General features: G+C 48.7%; 1 protein-coding gene across 1 annotated transcript in view; it reads right to left on the bottom strand.

Annotated features, from left to right (window-relative positions):
* The window catches only part of Rfx8 (regulatory factor X8), a 56,905-nt gene continuing 34,290 nt past the window's right edge, over window positions 1-22,615 (bottom strand). Inside the window, exons 8-15 of the mRNA XM_021168120.2 lie at window positions 20,377-20,490; window positions 18,518-18,668; window positions 17,852-17,910; window positions 15,757-15,913; window positions 13,554-13,648; window positions 7,622-7,736; window positions 5,074-5,390; window positions 1-316 (exon numbers count right to left, since the gene is read on the bottom strand). Coding sequence (XP_021023779.1) covers window positions 122-316; window positions 5,074-5,390; window positions 7,622-7,736; window positions 13,554-13,648; window positions 15,757-15,913; window positions 17,852-17,910; window positions 18,518-18,668; window positions 20,377-20,490 — 1,203 coding nt within the window. The 3' untranslated portion in view covers window positions 1-121. The remainder of the gene's footprint in view (window positions 317-5,073; window positions 5,391-7,621; window positions 7,737-13,553; window positions 13,649-15,756; window positions 15,914-17,851; window positions 17,911-18,517; window positions 18,669-20,376; window positions 20,491-22,615) is intronic.

Consider the following 22,615-nt stretch of genomic DNA (forward strand, 5'->3'; position numbering starts at 1 on the left):
CTCAAAATACATACAAACATAAAATGCTTCATCTATTATATACATTAAAGTCTCCGAGATCAATACAAAAGCTTTAGGGTTCCACACATGTTTGGAGAACTCAAGCCTGCTTCCTCACACCCTACTCCAGCAAACCACCTTGCACGTTCGAGTTGCTTTTCCTGCAATACGTGTTTTCTGAGCTTTGGGGCACATCTGATATGTGAATCACAAATCTCTGTCCATTGCTTAGGGTTATGAGGGCCTCTTGTCCCACGGGAAGGCTGAGCTTCACAGCGCTCTCAGTGGTTTTGTCCTCTAGCAATACCTGGACGAGCTGCAGGGGTTGGGGAGGGGTGGAGGGGTGGGGCAGGGGGTGGCATTTGAAGGGAAAAGACAAAAGAATACCATTATTTTAGTCCTGGTTGCAGGAGCCACCCACTTGGGGACCTAACGGGAGTGAGTGCATTTCCTTTGCTCCTGCTGGGGGACCCTAATTTGTCACAGGATCGTCCACACCTCGTGGAGATTTCCTGGGAAGACCCACCAATCAGCAGACGAGGCAAAAGAAATGATTCATGTCAAGTGGATCGCCTTTAGGAAGGGCGTGAGGATCTGCAGTTTTGGGGAGACACCTGGGGCTGATTACGTCCCATAAAAACCTCCCCCACCATTCCTCAAAGTTAAACTTAGAGTGGGGGAGGGGCTGTGAAGACAGTTGCCCTCCGCTGGTTGAATGGACACTGGATTGGGCACTAAAGGATTGCAGAGGTTCACGGGCTCTGACACAGCTCATATAGTCTGTCTTGCTGACGTGCTCACACCAGGAGGACAGGGAATGGAGAGGGATGACTGTGAACCCCTCAGCTCTAGGGTACTTGGGAGATCTGCAAAGCATTGAGCATGACTTTAGGGACTTTAGAGATGAGTATCCCTCATCTTGGTCTGAGCTCATCAACAAGTCTTCTGTAAGTGCATATATTTTTCAAAGATGTGGGCAAGACAAATGTTAGGTGCAGGACTCACAAAAATCTCTCTCTCCAACTGCGATAATAAACACCCTACCCTCAAGCACAACTCAAAAGTCTGTCTTTGGGCTATTGAGATGGCTCAGCTGGTAAAGCTGCTACCAAGATGGATGAGTTTGATCCCGGGGACATACATGGTGGAAGGAGTGAATCAACTCCCATGAGTTGTCCTCTGACCTCCACATGAGCGCTCTCCTGCATACAACCAACCCCTACCATGGATACAAAGCCTCTCTCTCCCTCTCTCTCTGTCTCTCTCTCTGCTCTAATTCTAAATATGTGAAGGTAAAAATCACTTTGTTTTTTAACATTATTCTCCTTATCTGATGTCACCAACACCTGTGACTTTTTTCTTGAACATGCCTTGGCATCTTAGTCTTTGGGATGTTGCCACAGTTCACAAGACTGGCAGATGGATGTGTCAGGTCTGGAATGCTGACTTCGGATGTTATTCTGGGTGCAGGGCAGAACTAAATTGTTCTGAGAACGAGGCTGTCGTACAGATGTGCACAGGGTGTTAACTCTCAGCAGATGAGTGCAGATGGGACACAGGCGTGTGTGTGCGCGTGTGCACACGCGTGTGTGTGTGCCTTTTTTCATTGATGATGCGCACACATGCTGGATAATGAATGCCATGGAAATCAGAGGCGTGTGACTTCTCAGTGTTCGCTTGTTTAAGTCATTACAGCTAAGTCAGCAGGCGTGAAGAAACAGAGCGGCTTTAATTAATCTCTAATGCATATTACCTTGGATTATCTGTCATTCATCTGGTTGTACTGCTTTATTACGAAGTTCAATTAAGTTTTTAATGTCTTCTCTATTGTTTCCGCCAATTAAACATAAGTCAGACTTCACTGTAATGAGTTTCCGGGACTATGGAGTTGGGTGGCGTTAGGGCAGGTGCTCAGAGCAAGGAGCTTGCCAGGGGGAATCACCAGGATGACTAGTGGATGGCTGGATGTTGTTTTAAAGCATTTCTCTGTGATTGGCTTATTTAAACCTAGGGAATTAAGCTGCTTGCTCTGGGTTCTCAGGTAACATGTGAAGAGGTGAGATTTTGGGTGCAAGAACTGCACACTTACCAAGTCACTGAATTAATTTAGAAGTAATTCCATTGGTGGAAGACCCACTGAAAAGAGGATGCTGGGAAGGTAAGCCTTGAGGCACCAGTACAGGTGTGAACCCTGAGTGCTCAGTGAGGTGATCTTGGGAAAAATCCACCATCCGAATGCCTCAGGTGTGGCACTGTAACACAGATCTGGTGACATCCTCTTTCCCACATGGTGAACTGATGCTCCTGCCTGCTCTCCATCCTGTTCAACTGCGGCTTGGGAGGTCAAAGTTCACTTGCTCACCTTCCTGACTGAAAGCAGGCAAACTTTGACAAGATTCTCTATTTAGCTAAACATAACCCCAGATCTATCTTCTCCTAGAATTATCTATTCACTTAAAGGGATCTCTAGTCCATTTGGAAAGATCCCTACCATCCCTGATACTCCAACATCCTCCACACACGGTTCCTCAGCCTTCACCATTCCCTGGGAAAGGTATGGGCACCGCGGTCCACTGTCAGAAATAATCCTATTAAGCTGATTTTCTCAGAATCTTCCTGACGTTTGACGTCTCCTCCTAGTGATTTCTACTCACTGACTGCTCCTTGATCGGCAACTATTCGCCATCATTGTTTTTAGAGTTGAGTGAGACCCTGTTCAGTGGTCTTTGTACCCGCCAGGGTAGTCTTGAACAAAGTGTTCCCCGTCACGTCCTAACCAACATCACTGGATGACACTTTTTATTCTTCAACAGATTCCCATGCTGTAGTTCATGCTCTTACTGGATCCTACAATCCAGCACTAATGCAGGTGGTTCAATTGAGTTCTATGGAATGCTCTAGAATAGGCTCAAATGGGTCCGCTACACCTACTGCTAGCCCACACAGATTTTCTAGGCCGCTACCCGGGGAGAGTCATTCCCTGTTAGCCTTCTCCATAGGGGCCTGGGCCCCTTTCTGTCAACGCTCCTGGAATGTTGGTTCCAACTCCTCCTCATCTGAGGAGGCCCAGCTCCCACTGTCGTCAGGTCCACTTTGGGGTCAACAGTCATTATTAGTTCCTGGCTCACTGACTAGGCTCACTCACACACAGCAGAAGTCTGTGGGACTTCATAGGGACATACACTGTAACAGGCTGACTCCTTTGGCGTCGTCACCCTTGAAAGGACTACTGTTTATCCATCTACAAGGTTGTTTCCTCTCCCTAGTCCTTCTCCATCCTAGTTCTAGGCATTCTAAACCCTAAAGAGAAGCCCTGCCTAAATTAAGATGTTAACTGATCTTCCCTTAGATTGACAGAACCCAACCTCTGGTAAACACTAGAAAGTACGATACTCTGTAATCTTTAGTTTTCTATGCTCAATGAACACATAGCAGGAGACTGACAAGAGTCTACTGAGAAAAAAGTGATATTTGTCTCTAAAGAAGTTCGAAAGCCAGGCCATGGTGGCTAAGATCTACTGCAGTATTCTGGACAAGAAGGGAAACAGAGATGCACACCATAGATGGTAAAGATGTACCTAGGATGGAGCCATCCCTCTTGGCTCCTCTCTTCCTTCCCTACCAGAGGTTTCAGCGCTCCAATCCCTTCAGGATAGAGCTTTGAGTCACTGGCTCCTCTGTCTTCCCAAGACAGAGGCCCCTGAACAAGCCTGATTTCTTAGTGTCCATCTGAATGTTGGCCATGGGGAGGATGAGCAGCCCATACCCATACCAGGGATGCACAGAGGCTATTAACACAACTGGATGGACAAGTTGACTATTCCAAGATGAAAAAGCAAAGTCTAAAGCAGAGACAGACAGACAGACAGATTATTTGATGCTTTTCTGAACATCTTGTACAGAATCTTTGAACTCTGAACACTTAAGAATTTGTTTTGCAAATACAGTTCCCTGTATTTCAGGGAATACTGGGTATGCACAGTTTTCATATCCACAACCCAGTGGTCATGGGCAATGCATCGTCTTCTATGTAGTCCACCTGCTCTAGGGGGAAATCTGTGATCACAAATGGAAAACTAAGGATGGCGACTAAACCCCAAATGTGGGAAGGGGTTAAAGAAATCAGGGCCGCAGAAAGGGCTCAGTAAAGACCTTGCTTTGCAAGCATGAGCACAATTGCAAAGGCTTCTGAGAAAGGCCAGGTGGGGACAGAGACAGCTGGGTCTCTGTGACTCAGTTAAGCCAACCTAGCTTAATGGCCAGTTCTAGGGCAGTAAGAGATTCTGTCTCAAAAAAGCCAGGATGGACACACCACACACACATACACACAGAGTCAGATGCATAAACAGACACACAGGCATGCACATACATGCATACACATGCCCCCCCCACATGCACAAATGCACATACTCCCTACATGTGCACACACAGACATACACATCCACATACATGCTCCCCCATGCACACACATGCATGCACATGTACACACACACACACACACACACACACACACAGACCAGCAGTGGGCAGGCAATCTATCACAGCAGCCCTTGACAAAGTGACTACAAACAAGAGGGTTCTGGAGGCCCTTGCCACTCTTCAGGCCATGCATGAGCTCTTCATGAGTTTCATAACTATTTTGCATGTTATTAATTCTCTCCCTCTGTGTGTATGTCTCTCTGTCTGTCTCTGTATCCCTCTGTCTGTCTGTCTGTATCCCTATGTATGTCTCTCTCTGTTTCTCTGTCTCTGTGTCTGTATGTCTCTCTCCCCATGTATGTCTCTCTTTCTCTGTCTGTCTCTGTCTCTGCCTCTGTGTATGTGTGTTCTGTCTGTCTGTCTGGCTCTCTCTGTTTCTGTCTCCCTGTGTCTCTGTGTGTATATGTCTGTCTGTCTTTCTGCCTCTCTCTGTGTCTCTGTCTCTGTGTGTATGCGTCTGTCTGTCTGCCTTTCTCTGTTTGTCTCTGTCTCTCTGTGTGTATGTGTGTGTCTGTCTTTCTGCCTCTGTGTGTGTGTGGCTCTGTCTCTCTGTGTGCATGTGTCTGTCTGTCTTGTCTGTGTGGGTTTCTCTACCTTATTGCCTGTGGCGGTGTCCACCAGGAAGCCCAGCACCTGAAGAACCACGCTGCCCACGCCCATGGGACCGCAGCTCTGGCTCGTGTGTTTCAGTGTCACCTGAGGTGACTCCACATTCCGGCTTGCACATTCCGATGTTGGCAAAGAATCCAGAGGGTGGAAAAGGGCCTGGTCTGGCTGGGTGAGGAACTGGTCATCTGACAGCAGGTCCTGGAGGCTCCCCAGGTCCTCCTCTTCCTCCTCCTCTTCTATGCATGACTCCAGGATGTGAATCACATATTCCAAGAGCAGCAGATGAAACAGATGCCAGGCGCCTATATTTAAATGACATCCGAGGTGAACATGTGTGATAAGTGGCAGAAAGAGAGGCAAAGGTCAATCTTTAGGGAACAGGTGGCTTTTAACTCACTTGGTACCAGAGAATGGCCTCAATGGCTGCGGTGGTTGGTGGTTAGGACTTGAACTTTGACCCCTGCAGCTATCTACTACTCAGGGAGCCCTGCGAGTCAGCCACAGACTGACAGAGAGGGCCAGAGGCTAGGGCTGACTCGGTAAGAGAGAAGCTAATACCCATCTGGTGTGAGACGGGAGGCAAGTACACTACATAGGAGACGGGTGTAGTCCCTTCTGCTCTTCCGGAGAGAGGTCTGCCCTTGATGTTTGCCCAGGAAACAGAATAGGAGACATAGCCGGTGCAATCTTTAAAGATACTTTTAAAACAAAGCAAAACTGTGACTCTTGTGTGACCTTTGTAAGTTATTAATGAGAAAGAGGCTGGGGGAGATGTTGTAAAAGGATAGAAGAATTGGAGTTACTAAACACAGGCAGCAGTGGGGACCGGTGGCCATGTCGTTTACAAATTGACACAGGTGTGATCTCTGGGCAGAATCAGCTGCACCAGGGCGACAGCCACGTGTACTTGTGTGAGTGTGAGGGGTTTGGGTTTTTCGGTTGGCTGCAGGTGGTAGACTTGTAAAGCAACAAAAGCATATTCCAGAAGTGTGGACTCCATCTTCTTAAAACCATGATGGCTTTGTCCATTTCAAAGCTCCCACCATTTTCCTTACCCAGTGTTCGCTGATGTCTATGGATGCAGGGACATGGACCCTGCTTGTGAGACTTGTCTACAGTAAACTTGGTCAACAATACTCAGCCTGCTAAACCTTGTGAAAACCACAGTTTCCAGGAAGGGGGAAACCTGCCCACATGAACGCTCTCACGTTGAGTGGTGTGCAGTCGGGGGCAGGGGGGCGGGGCGGTGGAATGACACCCTCAGTCCTGGACATCTTCTGTGCTCACACATGGTCTTGCTCTATTTCTTTGCTTAGGACGGGTGTTAGTGTAAAGTTTGGATGAGAAGGGAGTGCTCCATTAAAAATGGGTGTCACTCACATGGCTCTCTCTAGCAGCAATCTTCCCGAGAGCTACAAGGTGTTTGCAAACTCACCTAGACTAAGGCTAGCTTACCTTCTTCCTGCTCTGTCTATGCAGAGTGAGGGTGTGCGGCAGCCTGTGGGGGGAGGCTGATCCTGCCTGACTAGTGCGTAGACTGTGGGAGTGGAGGCTTTGTTTTCCCTTTGCTGTACACTTCATCTCTGGGGTTGTTATCATCACTGGGTCCGACAGAAGCACCCTGAGGGAGGGCCAGCTTTGCTCACTGTTTCAGAGGGTTCAGCCCATCGTGGTGGTGAAGGGACTGGCAGCAAAGCAGCTAAGACCATAATGTGCGCACGTGCCTTCTTTTATTCAGGCCCTAAAGATGGGATGCACCACACACAGAAGGCAGCTCCTCCTTCTTCAAGTAATCCTCTCTGGTGATGTCTTCACAGATACACCTAGGGGCGTGCCTCACCAGTCTCCTACGGCATTCTAAATCCAGGAGAGTTGATGTGCTGTCTGCCCAGTGGCCATGACAGCACCTGGGACATTACCGGTGGGGACATGGAGGTTAGGGGGAGAAAAGCCTTTTCATTGACTGATTCATCTCAGGAAACTACAAAAAAAAAAAAAAAGTTCCCTCCCGTGACCTGGTTGTCCTTCCAGAGGAGGACCGTCACTGGGCAGGAACTCTGTCATCTGCACACGGTGACAGCTTTATCAATTGTTGTTCCTAACAGTTGAAAACAGCTCTTCAATGCTTCAAAGAACATGTCCCCACCCACACCCACACCTCAATCCCTGGGTGATGTCCTCAAAATGTCAGTTTATGCCTCAAAAGCAGCAGTCTCCTACTGTGAGGGAGTGAGGAGGTCACACAGTCTCTTTATTTAGTGGACAGATAACTATGGTTTTCTGTGTTTGTGTTGCAAGCTACATAAAATATTAAGAGAAAGATAAATAGATTCTACACAGCAACATGAAAACTTGTGCTATGGTAACATTCTTATTATATATTTATTTATCTTGTCTATTAGCATTTATCTAATAAAGCACTGTTATTTACTTACCTACAGTTTTATTATTTCTTTGTTTTTCAGTGTTAGGGCTTGAACTTGTACACCATAAGCAAGTGTAGTAACAATGTGTCTCTGAGTGTCAGACTCACCGAAACTGTCTCTGTGGCTCAGGGTCATGGCTTTGCTCACGGCGGTGAGAAGAAAATTCCATTTCAGTTGAAAGCTGGCAGCAAGCTTGATAAACTCCTCTTTGTTTTTGCTCGGCTATTATTATTTTCCGCGTAAGAGGAAAAAATGGCATTTATGATAAAATCAAGGAAAAAAAACCTTCATGTTTTCAAAAGCCCATATTTGTCATGAGCAGACACTTTAAAAAGGAAAAGGACAGAGAGGGAGATGAGCATCTGCCTGAGGCCAGCTCTGTGCGAGGGCCTCGGCCTACTCTTACTGAGTTCTGTTTTGTTGGGTTGGCTGCTGTCTTTTGGAGGCCTGCTGTTTTCTCAAGGGAGGTAGAGAGGGAGTGGGTCCAGGGAAGAGAGGGGTGTAGCTGGGAGGAGTGGAGAAAGGGGATACCATGGTCTGGGTGTATTGTACAAGGGAAGAATCTATTTGCAGAAGGCAAAGGCAAGCAGGGGCCCTATTTCTAGTCTTGTAAGAACATAGTGGCTGCTTTTGCTTTTATTCTGGACTCTTTGCTTGGACTACAGACACCCGCTGAGTCCTAAGGTCAGGGTTAAAGCTGGGCTCAGCAGACAGCTGTTGGCATAGTGTTCACCTCATAAGCAAGAGGACCCGAGTTCGGTTCCAGAACACACAAGAATCCATCCTGTCTACCAGTGAGTTCTCAGCCAGTGAAGGAGCCTGTCTCAAAGGATGCCAGGGATGTCTAGGGCCAGACAGCAGCAGCAGAAAGAGGAGAGGCCCTGCCTCACACAACATAGGACAACCAACTCTAAACGTGACCTCTGACCTCCACACAACTGTCTGCCCACACTTCAGCCCTACAGCTATTTCTTTACAGCATTTGCAGGGAGGTGGGAGGAGTCTCTATCTCAAGAAAAAATGGTGGCTGGGGTCTGAGGCCCAGTGCCAAGGTTGACCTTTGACCTGTGCACACATGGGGATGGATGCACTGTTCCTCCACAGATAAGACTCCCCCTCTCCTTCCCTCCCTCTCTCATTCCCTCCCTCCTTCCCTGCTGCCATTTGTCTCCTTTTCTCGGAGTCACCTTTTAAGGAGGTCCCCTTTGATTTCAGGGTGGATAAGCCTCATGTGACAAGACTCATCCTCTTCCCACAGACAGAGCAACTGTCATGTGACTGACAACCCCTCCTGGGCTAATCCTGACCAAATCTATGCACACTTAACCATCCCCCCAGACAACCTTCCCCCCATATTCATATCCTATCCAGTGCTGTGTGTGTGTGTGTGTGTGTGTGTGTGTGTACACGAGGCCTGGGAATGACATTAGAGGGCACTAGATTCATTGGAGCAAGAGTTGCAGGCATGAGTTGTCCCATGTGGGTACCGGGAACTGAACTTGGGTCCTCAGGAAGAGCAGCAAAGTGCTCTTAACCACTGAGCTGTCTCTCCGGGCCTTGGGCCCACGTTTCCCATTTGTTTTGAGGAATGAGTGGCCAGAGTTGATTTGTCAGGATCACTGGATTCAGGCCGCCAGTCTAGCAGCAAGTTTGCTCCATTTCCTGTGGCTCATTCTGGGTCAGAGCCCTTTGAAGTAGGTAGAGAGAAGCAGGGAGGAGGGCGATTGGTCTGTTTTATTTTCAGTCCCCACACAATATTTAAAATGAAGTCTATTGTGAAATGTAGTAAGCAAACATTATGGGAGGATATTGATTTGAACTGAGTTCCTGCACTGGGTCCCAACAGGTCCATATGGATTCACTCAGACTTAAGCTGTCACTGTGGTAGTTTGAGTATGCTTGACCCATGGGAAGTGGCACTAGTAGAAGGTATGGCCTTGTTGGAGGAAGTGTGTCAGTGTGAGGGTGGGCTTTGGGGTCCTATGCCTAATCTCTGCCCAGGGCAGAAGGGACCCTCTTCCTAGCTGTCTGTCCTTTCGGCTGCCTTCAGTTCAAGATGTATAACTCTTGGCTCCTCTAAGTCGACCTGCATGCTGCTATGCTTCCCACCATGGTGAATGGGACTCTGAAACTGTAAGACAGCCCCCATGAAAGGTTTTCCTTTGTGAGAGCTGCCTTGACCATGGTGTCTCTTCACAGCAATAAAACCCAAACTAAGATAGTCACAGAGAGGAAACTAAGGTTTTTATCTGGCCTGAGAGATCAAGAGAGAAGGGTATAGAAAAGAGAAGGGGGTTGGGGGGAGAAGGGGAGCTAGCTAAAGTCTCAGCCCGTAATTCTTGGCAAGGTGTAGCTTTGCTTGAACCTTAATGGACAGTTGACTCTTTATCCTCATTTCTTCAGCCTATTCCTGTCAACAAACACTGCCCGTATGACAGAGAGGGCCTTCTCTGGCTTTGAGGGTTGCCCAATGCAGGAAACATTCTTTGCTTAAATTAACTTGGTTCAATTAATTTTTCCCAAAGTGTTTCTTTAGTTGGTATCAGAAAGAAACATTGCAGCAGCCTCACTGAAGTGCCCTGGGGAGGCTCTGCTGGCAGGGTTGGTGACTACTGCAGACTAGCTCTGCTGCACGCCATGTGTGACTGACTGAGGGCCACAGAACCCACAGCACTGAACCTGAGGGTGTCTGTGTGGGAAACTCAGCTCTGGCTGCTAGGGTGTGAGCATGTAGGATTGGTGAGCCCTTGTGCCCAGCAGAGCTCTGGCCATCTGATGGCCAAGGTTTGTATTAACCTGGCTGTCAGTAGGATGCTGCCATATGTAATTAATATGCTCTCTGTGGAGAATGAGAGCAGCATTCAGTTACACGTGAACTACATCCATGAAAAGCTGTGACTTTTAAATGTGTATACTCAACCTGTGTCTCCAAGACCGAGTCTCTGTCACAGGCCACGTGGTTCAGGCATGATGGACAACTGTATGCCTTTGAAGGCAAGAGGGAAAGTGTGGCTGGAAACAGGCAACTGTCTTTTCTTCTTAACTGCTTTTCTTCACACCCCCATAGAAAACCAAAGGCCTTCTCTGTGGGTTACCATCTTTCTTACCACACTTCTCACCTCCAAGGGGGCTCCCCCTGGTGACCCACAGTGTGGAGGGAGAGTGGGTTTGAGGGACATTGTGAAAATACAGGAGCATGTGTGTGTGTATGTATGTATGTATATGTGTATTATGTATGTGTGTATGTATCTATTCATCATCTATCTGTATGTCCATCCATCCATCACCCATTCATCATCCATCCATCATCCATCCATCCATCTATCCATCTGTCATCTATCTATCCATCTATCCATTACCTATCATCTACCAATCCAATCTCTATCCTTCTATGTATCTATGTATCTCTGTAGGTATGTATGTATTATCTATCTATAATTCTACCTACCTACCTATCTACCTATCATCTATCCATACATCTATTTTCTATCTATCTATCTATCTATCTATCTATCTATCATTTATTTATTTTTGAAGCAGGGTCTCATATAAGCCTGACTGGCCTCAAGCTTGGTGATGAATTTCTGATTTTTCCTGCCACACCTCTGAAGCTTGGGGTAACAGGCAAGCATCACTATGTACAGTTTTATAAGGCGCTGGGGGTTAGACCTTATCTATGCTTGGCGAGAACTCTACCACCTGCGCCACATCCTCAGTCCAGTGTGGGTGCTTTCTAGAGGCAATCCGGTGGGAGCTCTGGGGGCCATAAGTACCAGTGAGAATTTGCCCCACTGCCAGCAGGCACTTCTTGCTTCTACATTTAGAAAGTATTCTTGGATCCAAATTGCATAAGGCAAAAACAAAGTTGGACATTTTCCTCCGCTAGCATCCTGCCAGATGCTGACAACCAAAGCCATTAGTCATCTCTGACAAGTCCAAAGCTCCACACTGGCTGTTTTATTGACAATCATCTGTATTTTTAAAAAATCAGTTAAGCTATTTTATAGTAACAACCCCTTCCAAAGCATGTGCTTTAAAAAAAAAAACATCACTTTTCTTAACATGCCTCACTGGTGAAGGCTGCAGAGAGGGTGGTGGGCCAGCAACACATGATGGTGTCACATGGCTTGCAACGTGAACAAGTCAGTCTAGCTGCTTTGAGGCCAGACTGGCATTAAAGATTTCATGGTTAAAGACGGTGGCTGAGTGACTATGCAGAAACAAGATCAGACCCTTGAAAGCATGTGTCAATGACATGCCAAGTCAATCACTGTCCAGTTTAGAATCTGGAACAAGTATTATTATTATTACTTTTATTTTTTTGCACTGGGTCCAGCTGTGTAGTGCAGGCTAATCTTGAATTCATGATGCCCCTGCTTCAGTTTCTAAGCATTGTGCACCCTCCTCACTAGCTTGGGTGGTTATCTTTTGAGAAGCAAAGAGTGGGAGGAAGAGTTGGGAACGGCTTTTCCTGGCTCTTACCTTAGGCATTTTCCAGCTCATCCCTTGGAGATGCAGATCCTGGTTGGAGCTACTAAGCAGGTTAGACAGGGAGGGCCGGGAGGTGCTGTCTGAAGCCCCTTTCCAGGTCTCCGGCCCAGGGTCAGGTTCTGGCCTGCCATGTCTATTCCTCTTTCTCCATAGGCTCATCTCTGACTGTGGTTCGGTCCCCACACCTTTGCCCTTCTCTCTCAGCTAAGACATATGCTGTGTGCCTCTCACAAGCCACTTCAAGTCCCATGCTTTCTCCAAGCCCTCTGTGTCACCTTGAAGGTATCTGGATCCCATCTCAGTTCCAGCTCAAAGCTCAGAGCTGCCCCTGCCCTATTGAGCAGGGGCTCAACAGGGACCTCGGGTGTGTGGCTACAGCTTCTCCATAGCTGCCCTTGGCTCTTCACAGCTTGCTGTCCACTTGGACAGTGATCGAGGTCAAGCCTGGAACCCCAGTTAAAGGAGTCCCTAGAGGCATACCTGCCAGGAAGCAATCGCCTCACATCCACTGACAACTCAATCCACCTTTTTGTTTGTTTTTTTGTGGTCCTGGGAGTGGAATCCTCAACCTCAATCATACGCAGGTGCTGTAACCATGGATCCACACACAGCTGCAGACCACCTTTCCATCTTTCCTTCCCTCTTCCCTCCCTCCCCCCTCTCCTTCCCTCCCTCTCTCATTCCCTCCCTCCTTCCCTTGCTCTTTCCCTCCTTCTCTTCTCTCTCTCTCTCTTTTTAAGACAGGGTCTCTCTATGTAGTCATGGCTGTGCTGGAGCTTGCTCTATAGACCAGAGTGGCTTCAGATTCATGGAGATCCTCCTGACTCTGCACAGGAATTGAAAGCATGAAACACCACGCCCACTCTTTGAGGTTTTTCCAAGCCATTTCATTGGGACATGACTGTGAAACACCTGGATGGACACTGCTGTTCCCAAAGGCAGAGCATCGCTCCTCCTCAACACTCTGCGTGGTGCACACACTCAGCACATGTTCTCCCTGTCTTTCAAATCCTCATGTGTACACCTACCTGTGCTCATCTGTACACACATCCCCTATTCTAACATACGCCTGCTTACCCAAACACATATACATGCACAACCGTGTTCCCTGTTTCCTCCCATTTCACACTTACACTCACACATGTGTATGAAACCCACATTTACTCAAATACTACACATGCACACATACACACACTTGTGCACAGGCACACATACACATGTGTGCATGTACCCAGTGCTATGCCACCTCATTTTGTGCCTTGTTACAGAGGTGAGAGCCAATGTTCCTACATTAACACCCATACTACCCTGACTTCCTTGTGGCCCCCAGAGAACCTCTTTCTCATGCCCCCAGGGACAGACAGAACTTCAAAGGGTTCCTCCCAAGGCCTACACTCTTTGGAAACAAAGGATGAATTCTGAGCTGAGTATGCTGCCTCTATGGTCATCAAGGCCAGAGTCATACAGGTAAGTGCTGGGTACCTGAGGCTGTAATTTAGCTAGAAGGATCAACGCCCACTTCTTTCCTGTAAAAATCCAGTTTCGTACCTGGAAGACAAGCACTTGGAGGTTTGAAGACACACAGTTCAGGAGTTCAGCAAGATCTGTTGAAGTTTCCAGCAAAGAAATTAAACAGCCTAAGCCTGCAAGGAGACAGAGTGAAATAAACAGAATTGTGTGAGCTAGATGCTCTCATCAGACACCTAGGGCACAGACCTGAAGAATGTGCAGGGGCGGGGAGGGTGTCCCGGGACCCCACATTCATCTTGAACACAAGGGATCAGTTCTCTGGCTGGAGCTCCTGGGGACGCCTTCTTGGAAATCACAGTCCTGTCTCCATCACTTGTTGCGATGGGAAGACGTGTCCTGAGACAATAGCCCCACCTTGCAATTACATGGAGTCTGGCTTCAGATGAGCTCACTGCAATGTGCAGACGTGACCTCACCTATCCTTGACAGGTTTGCAAATGAGCTGGCTTGTTCATGTCACTTAAATGATGGGGGCATCAAAGGCTATGAGCACCTTGCCTGGGGTTATGTACACACACAGGTGGAACCCCTAGCCTGTGTGTGAGCCCGTGTGTGTCATGAGGTCTGGGTGTCCCAGGTAGCACTGCTGGAGGATGAACAATAAGCATCAGCCTTCCCTCCCAAGGGCCGATGCCCAGAAAGTGGAGTTTACAAAAACAGCAGGCCTTCCCTGTGGTCCCTGGCTTTAGAAACACCGGGCCTGCAGGCACCAAGAGCAGCTGGTAATATGCTGGCCGGACTCTGCATCCTCTTCGAGACACACAGGGCTGACAGTGGGCAGTCACATGCTCTAAGCAGGCCAAGAGGAAGTTTGTAGATATCTAGGGCTCTGTAGGTAGGTCAGGGCTGGGGGCAGGAGCGGTGACTGGACTCCCACCTCGGTTTCCCGGGGAAGTCAGTGCCCTGGGAGGGGAGACTGTGAGGCTCCTATCATTGGGAATTGATGCCCAGAGCCCTGAAACTTGCTCTGCTGAGGAATTGGGACATCACAGGGGGCATGTAGATTGGGGAGAGCCAGGGTCTTATGGACAAGGGACACACAAGTGAAAAGGGCTTACCAGGCACTCTTATGAAAGCAGGGATGTCTCTCAGTACCTTAATAACTAGAACAGCTGTAGGCAGGTCAACTCTACTTCAAGGTCAGAGAAAAGATTATTTTGCAGGTGGCATTTGCTACAGAATCCATGTGTCCAATGGGGTCACAGAAACTGCAGTGTTGTTGTGTAGAAGCCTAAGAGAGGCACAGCTGACATCTCGAGAAGCCTGCATTTTTACAGGCAGCCCTGTTAGCCAGGGCTGTGCAGACTGGCGAGAGATTATGCCTGCAGGGGGAGCTGAGGAGCCTGGAACCCATGGCCAACTTCTGGTAACTCCCAACTCCTCTCCAGAAAGTCACTCTGGGAAGGTCCCTGCCTCGTCCCTCAAGCACAATGTGTTGCCAGCAACTGGGCCTATCTGTAGAAGAGAGAGTTCCCTTCCTTGGAAAACGATTACAACGACTGAATATCAAGAGGATCTCTGCATCAGTTGTTTGTGGAGCACCGCCATGGTGGGTGGCTCGACCCCTCCGCTGCTCAGTGTTAGACGTCTACACGGCTAACTGCAGGTCAGCAGAACCCTGTTAACTCATGGAGCTAACTCCATCCAATCACACAGTGTGGAGGAGACACTGGGGTTTGTGTGTGTGCGCGAGACAGATGCAGAAATGATCTCCCGTCATGCCCCTGGGCTGGGGGTGGGGTGTCTGCAAAGAAATACTGTCAAGCAGCAACCCTGAGGTCTCATCTCTCTGTGTGCTTGCCCCTCAAACATGCACTGGCACTGACATCCTATGTGACACTCAGGAAGGTCCTGGGAGCAGATGCTATAGAGCAGTGGTTCCCAACCTGTGGATCACGATCCTCTTGTGGGATGCCCGACCCTTTCACAAGAGCTGCGTATCAGATATTTACACTATGATTCAAAACAGTAGTGAAATTACAGTTATGAAGTAGCAATGCAATAATTTTATGATTGGGGAGTCACTACAGTATAAACTGTACTAAAGAGTCACAGCATTAGGAAGGTTGAGAACCACTGCTCTTGGGGAGTTCCTGGGTTGCCTGTCGCCCTCTACAGGAAGACAAGTGTGAGCACCTTCAACTAGGTAACTATTCTGCTGTAGTGATGTCGGGACACCTTCCCAGTGACACCCCAAATGGAGAGTGTGAAGGAGGCTTACATTTCATCTCTGTGTGGCTCTCTGGCTCCTCTTCATGGTCTGAGTCACCTTCCAGGACCTTCTTCGAAATATCCAGAGTGCCTTCTCTGATGATGGCACGAAGGTCTGACTTCAAGAGGCCGATTCTCCTGCTGTTCTTCAGGACCATTTTCATTGTCTAAGGATGAAGAGAAGGGTAATGATCAATTTGTGTCGCATTCCCATTGCTGATCCCACCTGGACATCACAGAGCATCCTGTTATTGTTGAGGGGGTAGGTAGGAACAGTGGCTGTGGGGACTAACATCCAACCTCAAATGACATGACACCTTCTAGCTCCCCATGTGGGGCTGCTAAGCTTCCTCTTCCCCAGTACCCACACCCAGGCCCAGGTTACTCTAGGAAGGAAAGTGAGGGGTAACTGGTCAGTATCTTATAACATTGTCCTTGACCCTAAGCAGGCAGCTGTGGGGTCAGAAGCCTGCCTTCTCTCCTCTCTACCTCTTTTCCTTGCTCTGAAGTCACCCTCTGGGTCCTGCACACCACAAACATTCACCGTCTCTGAGCTGCATCCCTGCTCTGTCTCTCTGCTTTCTGTTGGGAATCTTCAAGCATGAATTTAGCCTTCTGGAGCTGATTTACTGAGCAGTCAAGGGGGGATGACAGAAACCTTTTCATTTTGTGACTTCATAGAATAGGCACTTGGTCATCCCTAAACTACAGCAATCTCCATGTTCCAGAGGAGGAAACAGCATTGGGGACGTAAGTAAATGTCCTCAAGGACTCATAAGAGCAGAGACTGGCCCAGAGTGGGTTCACTTTAGAGCTCAAACGCGCAACTCTGGTGGGGTAAGATCAAGGACCATAGTCACTGCCAGATGGGCCCATGTAAGTGTATGCAGCCCGGGATGGCTTGAGGACCAGCCAAGAGCCCAAGAAATGCTGGGTGCTAATGGATGGGCTGGTTCACAGAGGATCTGGTAAGCTCCTCTCCAGCTCTGATGGACTTAGGCCCACATCCAGGGTCTGGCATCATACCACTGCCCCTTGGCACCAATTTGGGGATTTTTCCTTGATGCCAGTGTACAGAGAGAACTGAGGAGACTGGAACTTTTCAGGGCAAGGGACAGGGTGGGATCTTGCTGAGTGCCATGAGGCCTGGGGTCCCTTCTGCTTGTGGGCGGGATGAAATGGATGCCAAGTTTTGTGGATGCTCAGGTCCCTTACCTACGTAGTGTTTGCTCACAGTCCAAACAGTCTTTTGTACAGACAGCTTAGACCATCTCTGGAGGACTTGGGGCACCTGGTACAGTACACCCTGTGTGCATAGCTATTGCATGGTATTGTCCAGGGGACAATGACAAGGGATGACTGTCCACACACAGTACAGATGCAACTGTCAAAGACCTTGGAACCATTTTCAGTGAGAGGTAGGTTGAGCCCATGGAGAACAACTTAAACATCCAGGAGGACAGAATCATGTCACCATCCTCTAGCACGGTGGTTCTCACCCTTCCTAATGCTGCAACCCTTTAATACAGTTCCTCATGTTGTGGTGACCCCCAACCACAACATTATTTTCATTATTATCTCAAAACTGTACTTTTTCTACTATTGTGAACTGTAATGTAAATAGCTGATACGTGACCTCAAAGGGTTCGAAACCCACAGGTTGAGAGACATGGTGTCTGACATGTCAGCTACAAAGTCAACGCTGTAGACAAAGGCTCAGCACTGAGGAGACTGGAACCCCAGACATGCGGAGTTCAGAGGGACACGTGTAGAGGGGAAGGAATCTGTCTGTCTGTCCACCTGTCTGTCAGGGGCCTGCTATGATACCTTTTTACCTCTGACACCAGCCAGCCCAGGCCAGCATCCCTAGGCGCATCTCTCCCATGTTTACTAGATGCTGCCTGCCTTGTATTCTCTCCTGTGTAGAGATCAGAGATGACTGGAGCCTTTCAGGGCAAGGGTGGGCTTCCAGCATTGCACCATGGGTTCTCCTGTCTGCCCTCTGCCTGTGGGTGGGGTGAAAGGGCTTCCTGCCTGCCTGCAGGGACTGCAGTGTGTTGACCTTCGAGGCTTGCCTCAGGAACCTTCAGGGAGCTGCAACATACCTTCGCCATGTTGGAAAGGTACGTCTTTCTCCTGAGTCTTTTGACGAATCCAGTGACTTCTGTGAAGGATAACACACAGGGCCATTACTGGTGCTGCCCACTCTAGCTCCTCTGTGCAGGTGGTAGGGCAGGGCCCCGAGGCTAAGCAGCAAAGCTGTCTGGCCTCAGTCTGTGCCTGCTCTTCCTCGCCCATCCGCCAGCACCTTTCCCAGTGGCTTAGGGATTCTGCTAGGGGCAGCATGCCCAATATAAGCCTGTGTGGCAGAGACATGTAGAATCCTATTATCTGCCTGGTGTTCCTCTTATTCATGAGGTGAAGCACCACCCCACAGTGACAGTACTGAGAGGAGCTGCCCGATAAAGCAAACTCTTCGCAAACTCAGAACTCTCCTGAAGAGATTGGTGCTCCTAAAAGAGGAGACCTCAGAAAGAGTCCTTGCCTCTCCCTTAATATGAGGGCAAAGCTGACAGACTGTCTCTGAACCAGAGAACAAGCCCTGACTAGATGAGATCTGCCACTGCCCTATGCTGGACTTGTGGCCTGTATGTTATCCATTGCTCAGAAGCAAGCGAGGAATGCATCTCAGCTGTTTGTGAGCTGCTCGGGACATGATGCGGTACATTTATCCTCGCCGTACAGAATTCACGCTTTGTGTGGAACTCTACCTTTGAGCTTAGAGATCTGTAAGATGGCAGGAAACCCTTCCAGAGCACCGAGAAGCCACAGTTTAAATCTCTTACTAAACAGCCGGACAGATTTCAGGTACTGGATACTAACGTCCTCCAGGAAGTCGGGGAGCAGCATGTCTTCCAGGCCCTACAGAGAAAGAAGCGAACAGAGTGGCTTGGCCTGTGAGGGCAGGGGCTTTCGACAAGCGACCCAGAGACAGGCTAGGTCATGGCAGGTCTGAGAGAGGTCACTAATGACCTAATGCAGCCACTGCTTCCAGCACAGGACACCCTGCCACCTGGTGTGTGCTGGATCTGGCAGCTCAGTATTTCAGTATGGAATCTCCCCCACCCTCACCCCACATTCTGTGGATGGAACCCAAGGCCTTGTGCATATGCCACTGGGGCATACCCTCAGTGTAGGCCCTGATTCCATTAAAGTAAGCAAACAAAACCCAGAGCCAAAACAAAGCAAGCAACAACACCACGCCCACTCTGGCGAATGCAGAGGGTCAGGACCAACATTTTTAAGAGCTGAGTCAGTCAGCCCGTTTATTCTACATCTGTGGTGACAAACTAGAAGCAGGAGCTCCCTAAGTCCTAACCAGTGGGACTTTGATGAGCAAGGACAATTCCACCTCAGAACCGATGTCCACCTGACCTTCTAAGTGCTCCAGAGCCTGGCGTTCCTGAGCAGAGCCAGCCTGGCAGCGGCGCTGCCTCAGAGTGATCAGCCATGGCTCTGCATTCTGAAACATCTTCTTTTCTGGATGTTATTTGTTTTATGTGTATTAGTGTTAGCCTGAATGCATGTGTGCAGTGCCTGAGGAGACTTAGAAGATGGCATAAATTCCCTGGAACTAGAACTACAGAAGGTTGTGAACCGCCATGTGGGTGCTGGGAATCGATCCTGAGTCTTTTGGAAGAGCAGTCAGTGCTCCTAGCCTCTGAGTCATCTCTCCAGCCCCCTGAAAATGCCTTTTATTTTTTTTTTTTTTATTTTTTATTTTTTTTGGTTTTTTCGAGACAGGGTTTCTCTGTGTAGCCCTGGCTGTCCTGGCACTCACTTTGTAGACCAGGCTGGCCTCGAACTCAGAAATCCGCCTGCCTCTGCCTCCCGAGTGCTGGGATTAAAGGCGTGCGCCACCACGCCCGGCTGAAAATGCCTTTTAAAAAGACTGGCCTGGGAACACCTATAATCCCAGTACTCCAGAGACTGAGGCAGGAGGATTGTAAGTTCAAAGCCAGCTTTGATTACATCAAGGGGTCCTGTTTCCAACAAATTATATATATGCAGAGAGAGGGGTGGGGGGAGAGAACACATCTTTGGTTGAAATGTTCAGAAAAAAAAATGGGCTAAAATCTGAATCATGGGTCATTATGTTCTGTGTGTGAGGAAATTTAAAAGAGCAAAAGGTAAAAGGCCCCGTCCATTGTACACAGGTTTGTGTGTATTGTGGTATGCTGTTCTGGGCTGGTATGTCTTGGAGGTGCTGTTCTGGGCTGGTGTGTCTTGGAGGTGCTATTCTGGGCTGGTGGGTATTGGAGGTGCTGTTCTGGTATGGTATGTATATTGGGGTGTGCTGTTCTGGGTTAGTATGTATTAGGGGGTGCTGCTCTGGGCTGGCATATGTATTGGGATATGCTGATCTGGGCTGGTATGTTTATGGGGTGTGTTCTGTGCTGGTGTGTATTAGGGTGTTGTTCTGTGCTGGTGTGTATTGGGGGTGCTGTTCTGTGCTGGTGTGTATTGGGGGTGCTGTTGTGGGCTAGTGTGTATTGGGGGTGCTGTTCTCACCTGACTACTGGAATTTGTTTCTAGAAGGGATGCCCAGGGGAGTCAAGGGTCCACCCACCTTATACAGCTGCATGTCATAGCATCCTAAGAGCTGGCGCACGTCAGGCAGAGACATGAGCATGACTGTGTCTTGCTGCCGAGATTTCCAGAAGGATGTGATTAAATCCTCCACCTGATGTGACAGAACATATCATCAGAAACCCAGGCTGTGCCTTGTGGGCCTCAGCCCCATAGTCAGTGACCCTGCAGGGCCTTGTGGGCCTCACCCCTACATAGTCAGTGGCCCCACAGGCCATGGCAAGGCCTCACACCAGCGCATGCAAAGCTATGCTATCGGCTTCACAGGCTGTGCTTGGAAACTACTCTTCTTAGTTGGTGGGCACTGGCGTTTTGCCTGCACTTACGTTTGTATGAGGTGTCAGATCTCCTGGAACTGGAGTTATAGACAGTGGTGAGCCACCATGTGGGTGCTGGGAATTGAACCTGAGTCTTCTGGAAGAGTAGTCACCTCTCTTAACCTCTGGGCCATCTCTCCAGAGGAAACACCTCTCTTTAGCAACCAAAGCAGACCCCTCTGCCTTGGCCCTCCACTAGGAAACCTCCTACAGGGAAAGCTGTTTCTGGCCACCAGGGGGCCCTGGTTGATTACCATAAGATGAAGGCTACAGGGGCCTTATCTAGGGTTGAGAAGAAAAGCTCACTGACTGACTGATCACTTCGCTCTTTTTCCAGCTCAAAAAAAAAAAAAAAAAAAAAAAAAGGTAAGAGTACTGCTCCTCGTGCCTAACTCCTCAGCACCAGCTGTGAAGCCACAGGAGCCCCTCTCAGAGATCAAGTAGGGGACACATCAAGGGGCCAAAAGTCAGGTTCCTTCTTTTTCTGTTTTATTTGCCTGTTTCCAGATTCCAATTTTTGAACTAGATTGGCAGCTGCCAGCTGATAAAAACCACCCACCTCCTTTAAAGGTTTATTATTAATTCTGTGTGTGTGTGCGCACACACACATATATTTGTGTGCATGCCTACAGAGTCAGAAGAAGGCCTCTGAGCCCCCAGAGCAGGAGTTACAGCTGTGAGCCACCATGCTGGTGCTGGGAAGTGGACTCAGGTCTTCCACAAAAGCAGCTAGTGCTCTTAACCACTGAGCCATTTCTCTAGATAAGGCTCCTGTCCTGTGGGATTTCCATGGGCAGGGACATCCTAACGTATCCAGGAACCCCAGGCCAGAAGTGATTCCTGGCCAGGTAGTGAGAGCCACCAGGAGGACCATGACTTGGGATCTGTGTCAGGAACGCTGACAGACTTGTCCAGGTAGATTCAGGAAAGCTGTCCACTCATAGCCTGGTTGGCTACCTATGTTCCAAGCTCCCTGCTCCTGCTCATTAGTGAGTAAGAAACACAAGTGTTTCCTCCAGTGTATTCCCTCTACCTGATCCTGTGATTGCCTGGACTGAACTGCCTTGCATTACAGAAGGCCATCGAGGTAGAGGTCTGATGACTGGATGCTCATGACTCCATCAGAAGATGAGACAGACAGATGGACAGACACACATGCACACACACACACACACACACACGAGCTGCTGTGTTGCTCTAGGCTGCCAACAAGAAAGCTATCATCCTTAGACCTTCAACCTTTAAAACTGTGACCCAAAATAAACTTTCTCTTTATAAAGAAGCCCTTCCTAGGCATTTTGTTTATAATAATTGTTATAGTTTGAATCTACAGTGTTTCCCCATGGCCCACTGCTTAAAGGCGTGGTCCTTGGCTGATGTGCTAATCGGAGGTGGTGGCACATTTAGGAGTTAGGCCTAGTAGGCAGCATCCCGGCCACCGGGGCTGTGAGCTTTCAGAGGATGATGAGACCTCGGGCTCTTCCTCTTTCTCGGTGTCTCGCCCAGGAGGAACATGCTGTTCTGATGCTTGCTCCCTGCCTCTTCACAGATGCAAACCGGTGGGCAGTGCCAAGCAGACATGGGCCGAAATTCCCCAGACCATAAATTAAAGCCAGTATCCCTGCGTTTTAAGTTTCTTATCTTGGGTATTCTGTGGGAGTTAACAGTTGCTGACTAACACATCAGTCGGGAAGGGGTGACTAACGGACAAGAGCAGGACTCGTCAGCCTTACTGTGTAACGTTGTTCCCCTCATTACCAAATTACACATTCCTCAAGCCTTGTGGAAAATGCCTTTCTAGTCCCAGAAACAGAGCTGTCACAGGACATGATTTAAGCAAGTATCTGCTGAGCAGAAGGAAGCTGTGAGAGGCTTGGCATCACAATGCTGCAGAGACAGAGA

The sequence above is a fragment of the Mus caroli genome, unplaced genomic scaffold (genome assembly GCF_978045245.1).
Source record: "Mus caroli unplaced genomic scaffold, Mus_caroli_1 scaffold_1, whole genome shotgun sequence".
NCBI lineage: Eukaryota > Metazoa > Chordata > Mammalia > Rodentia > Muridae > Mus > Mus caroli.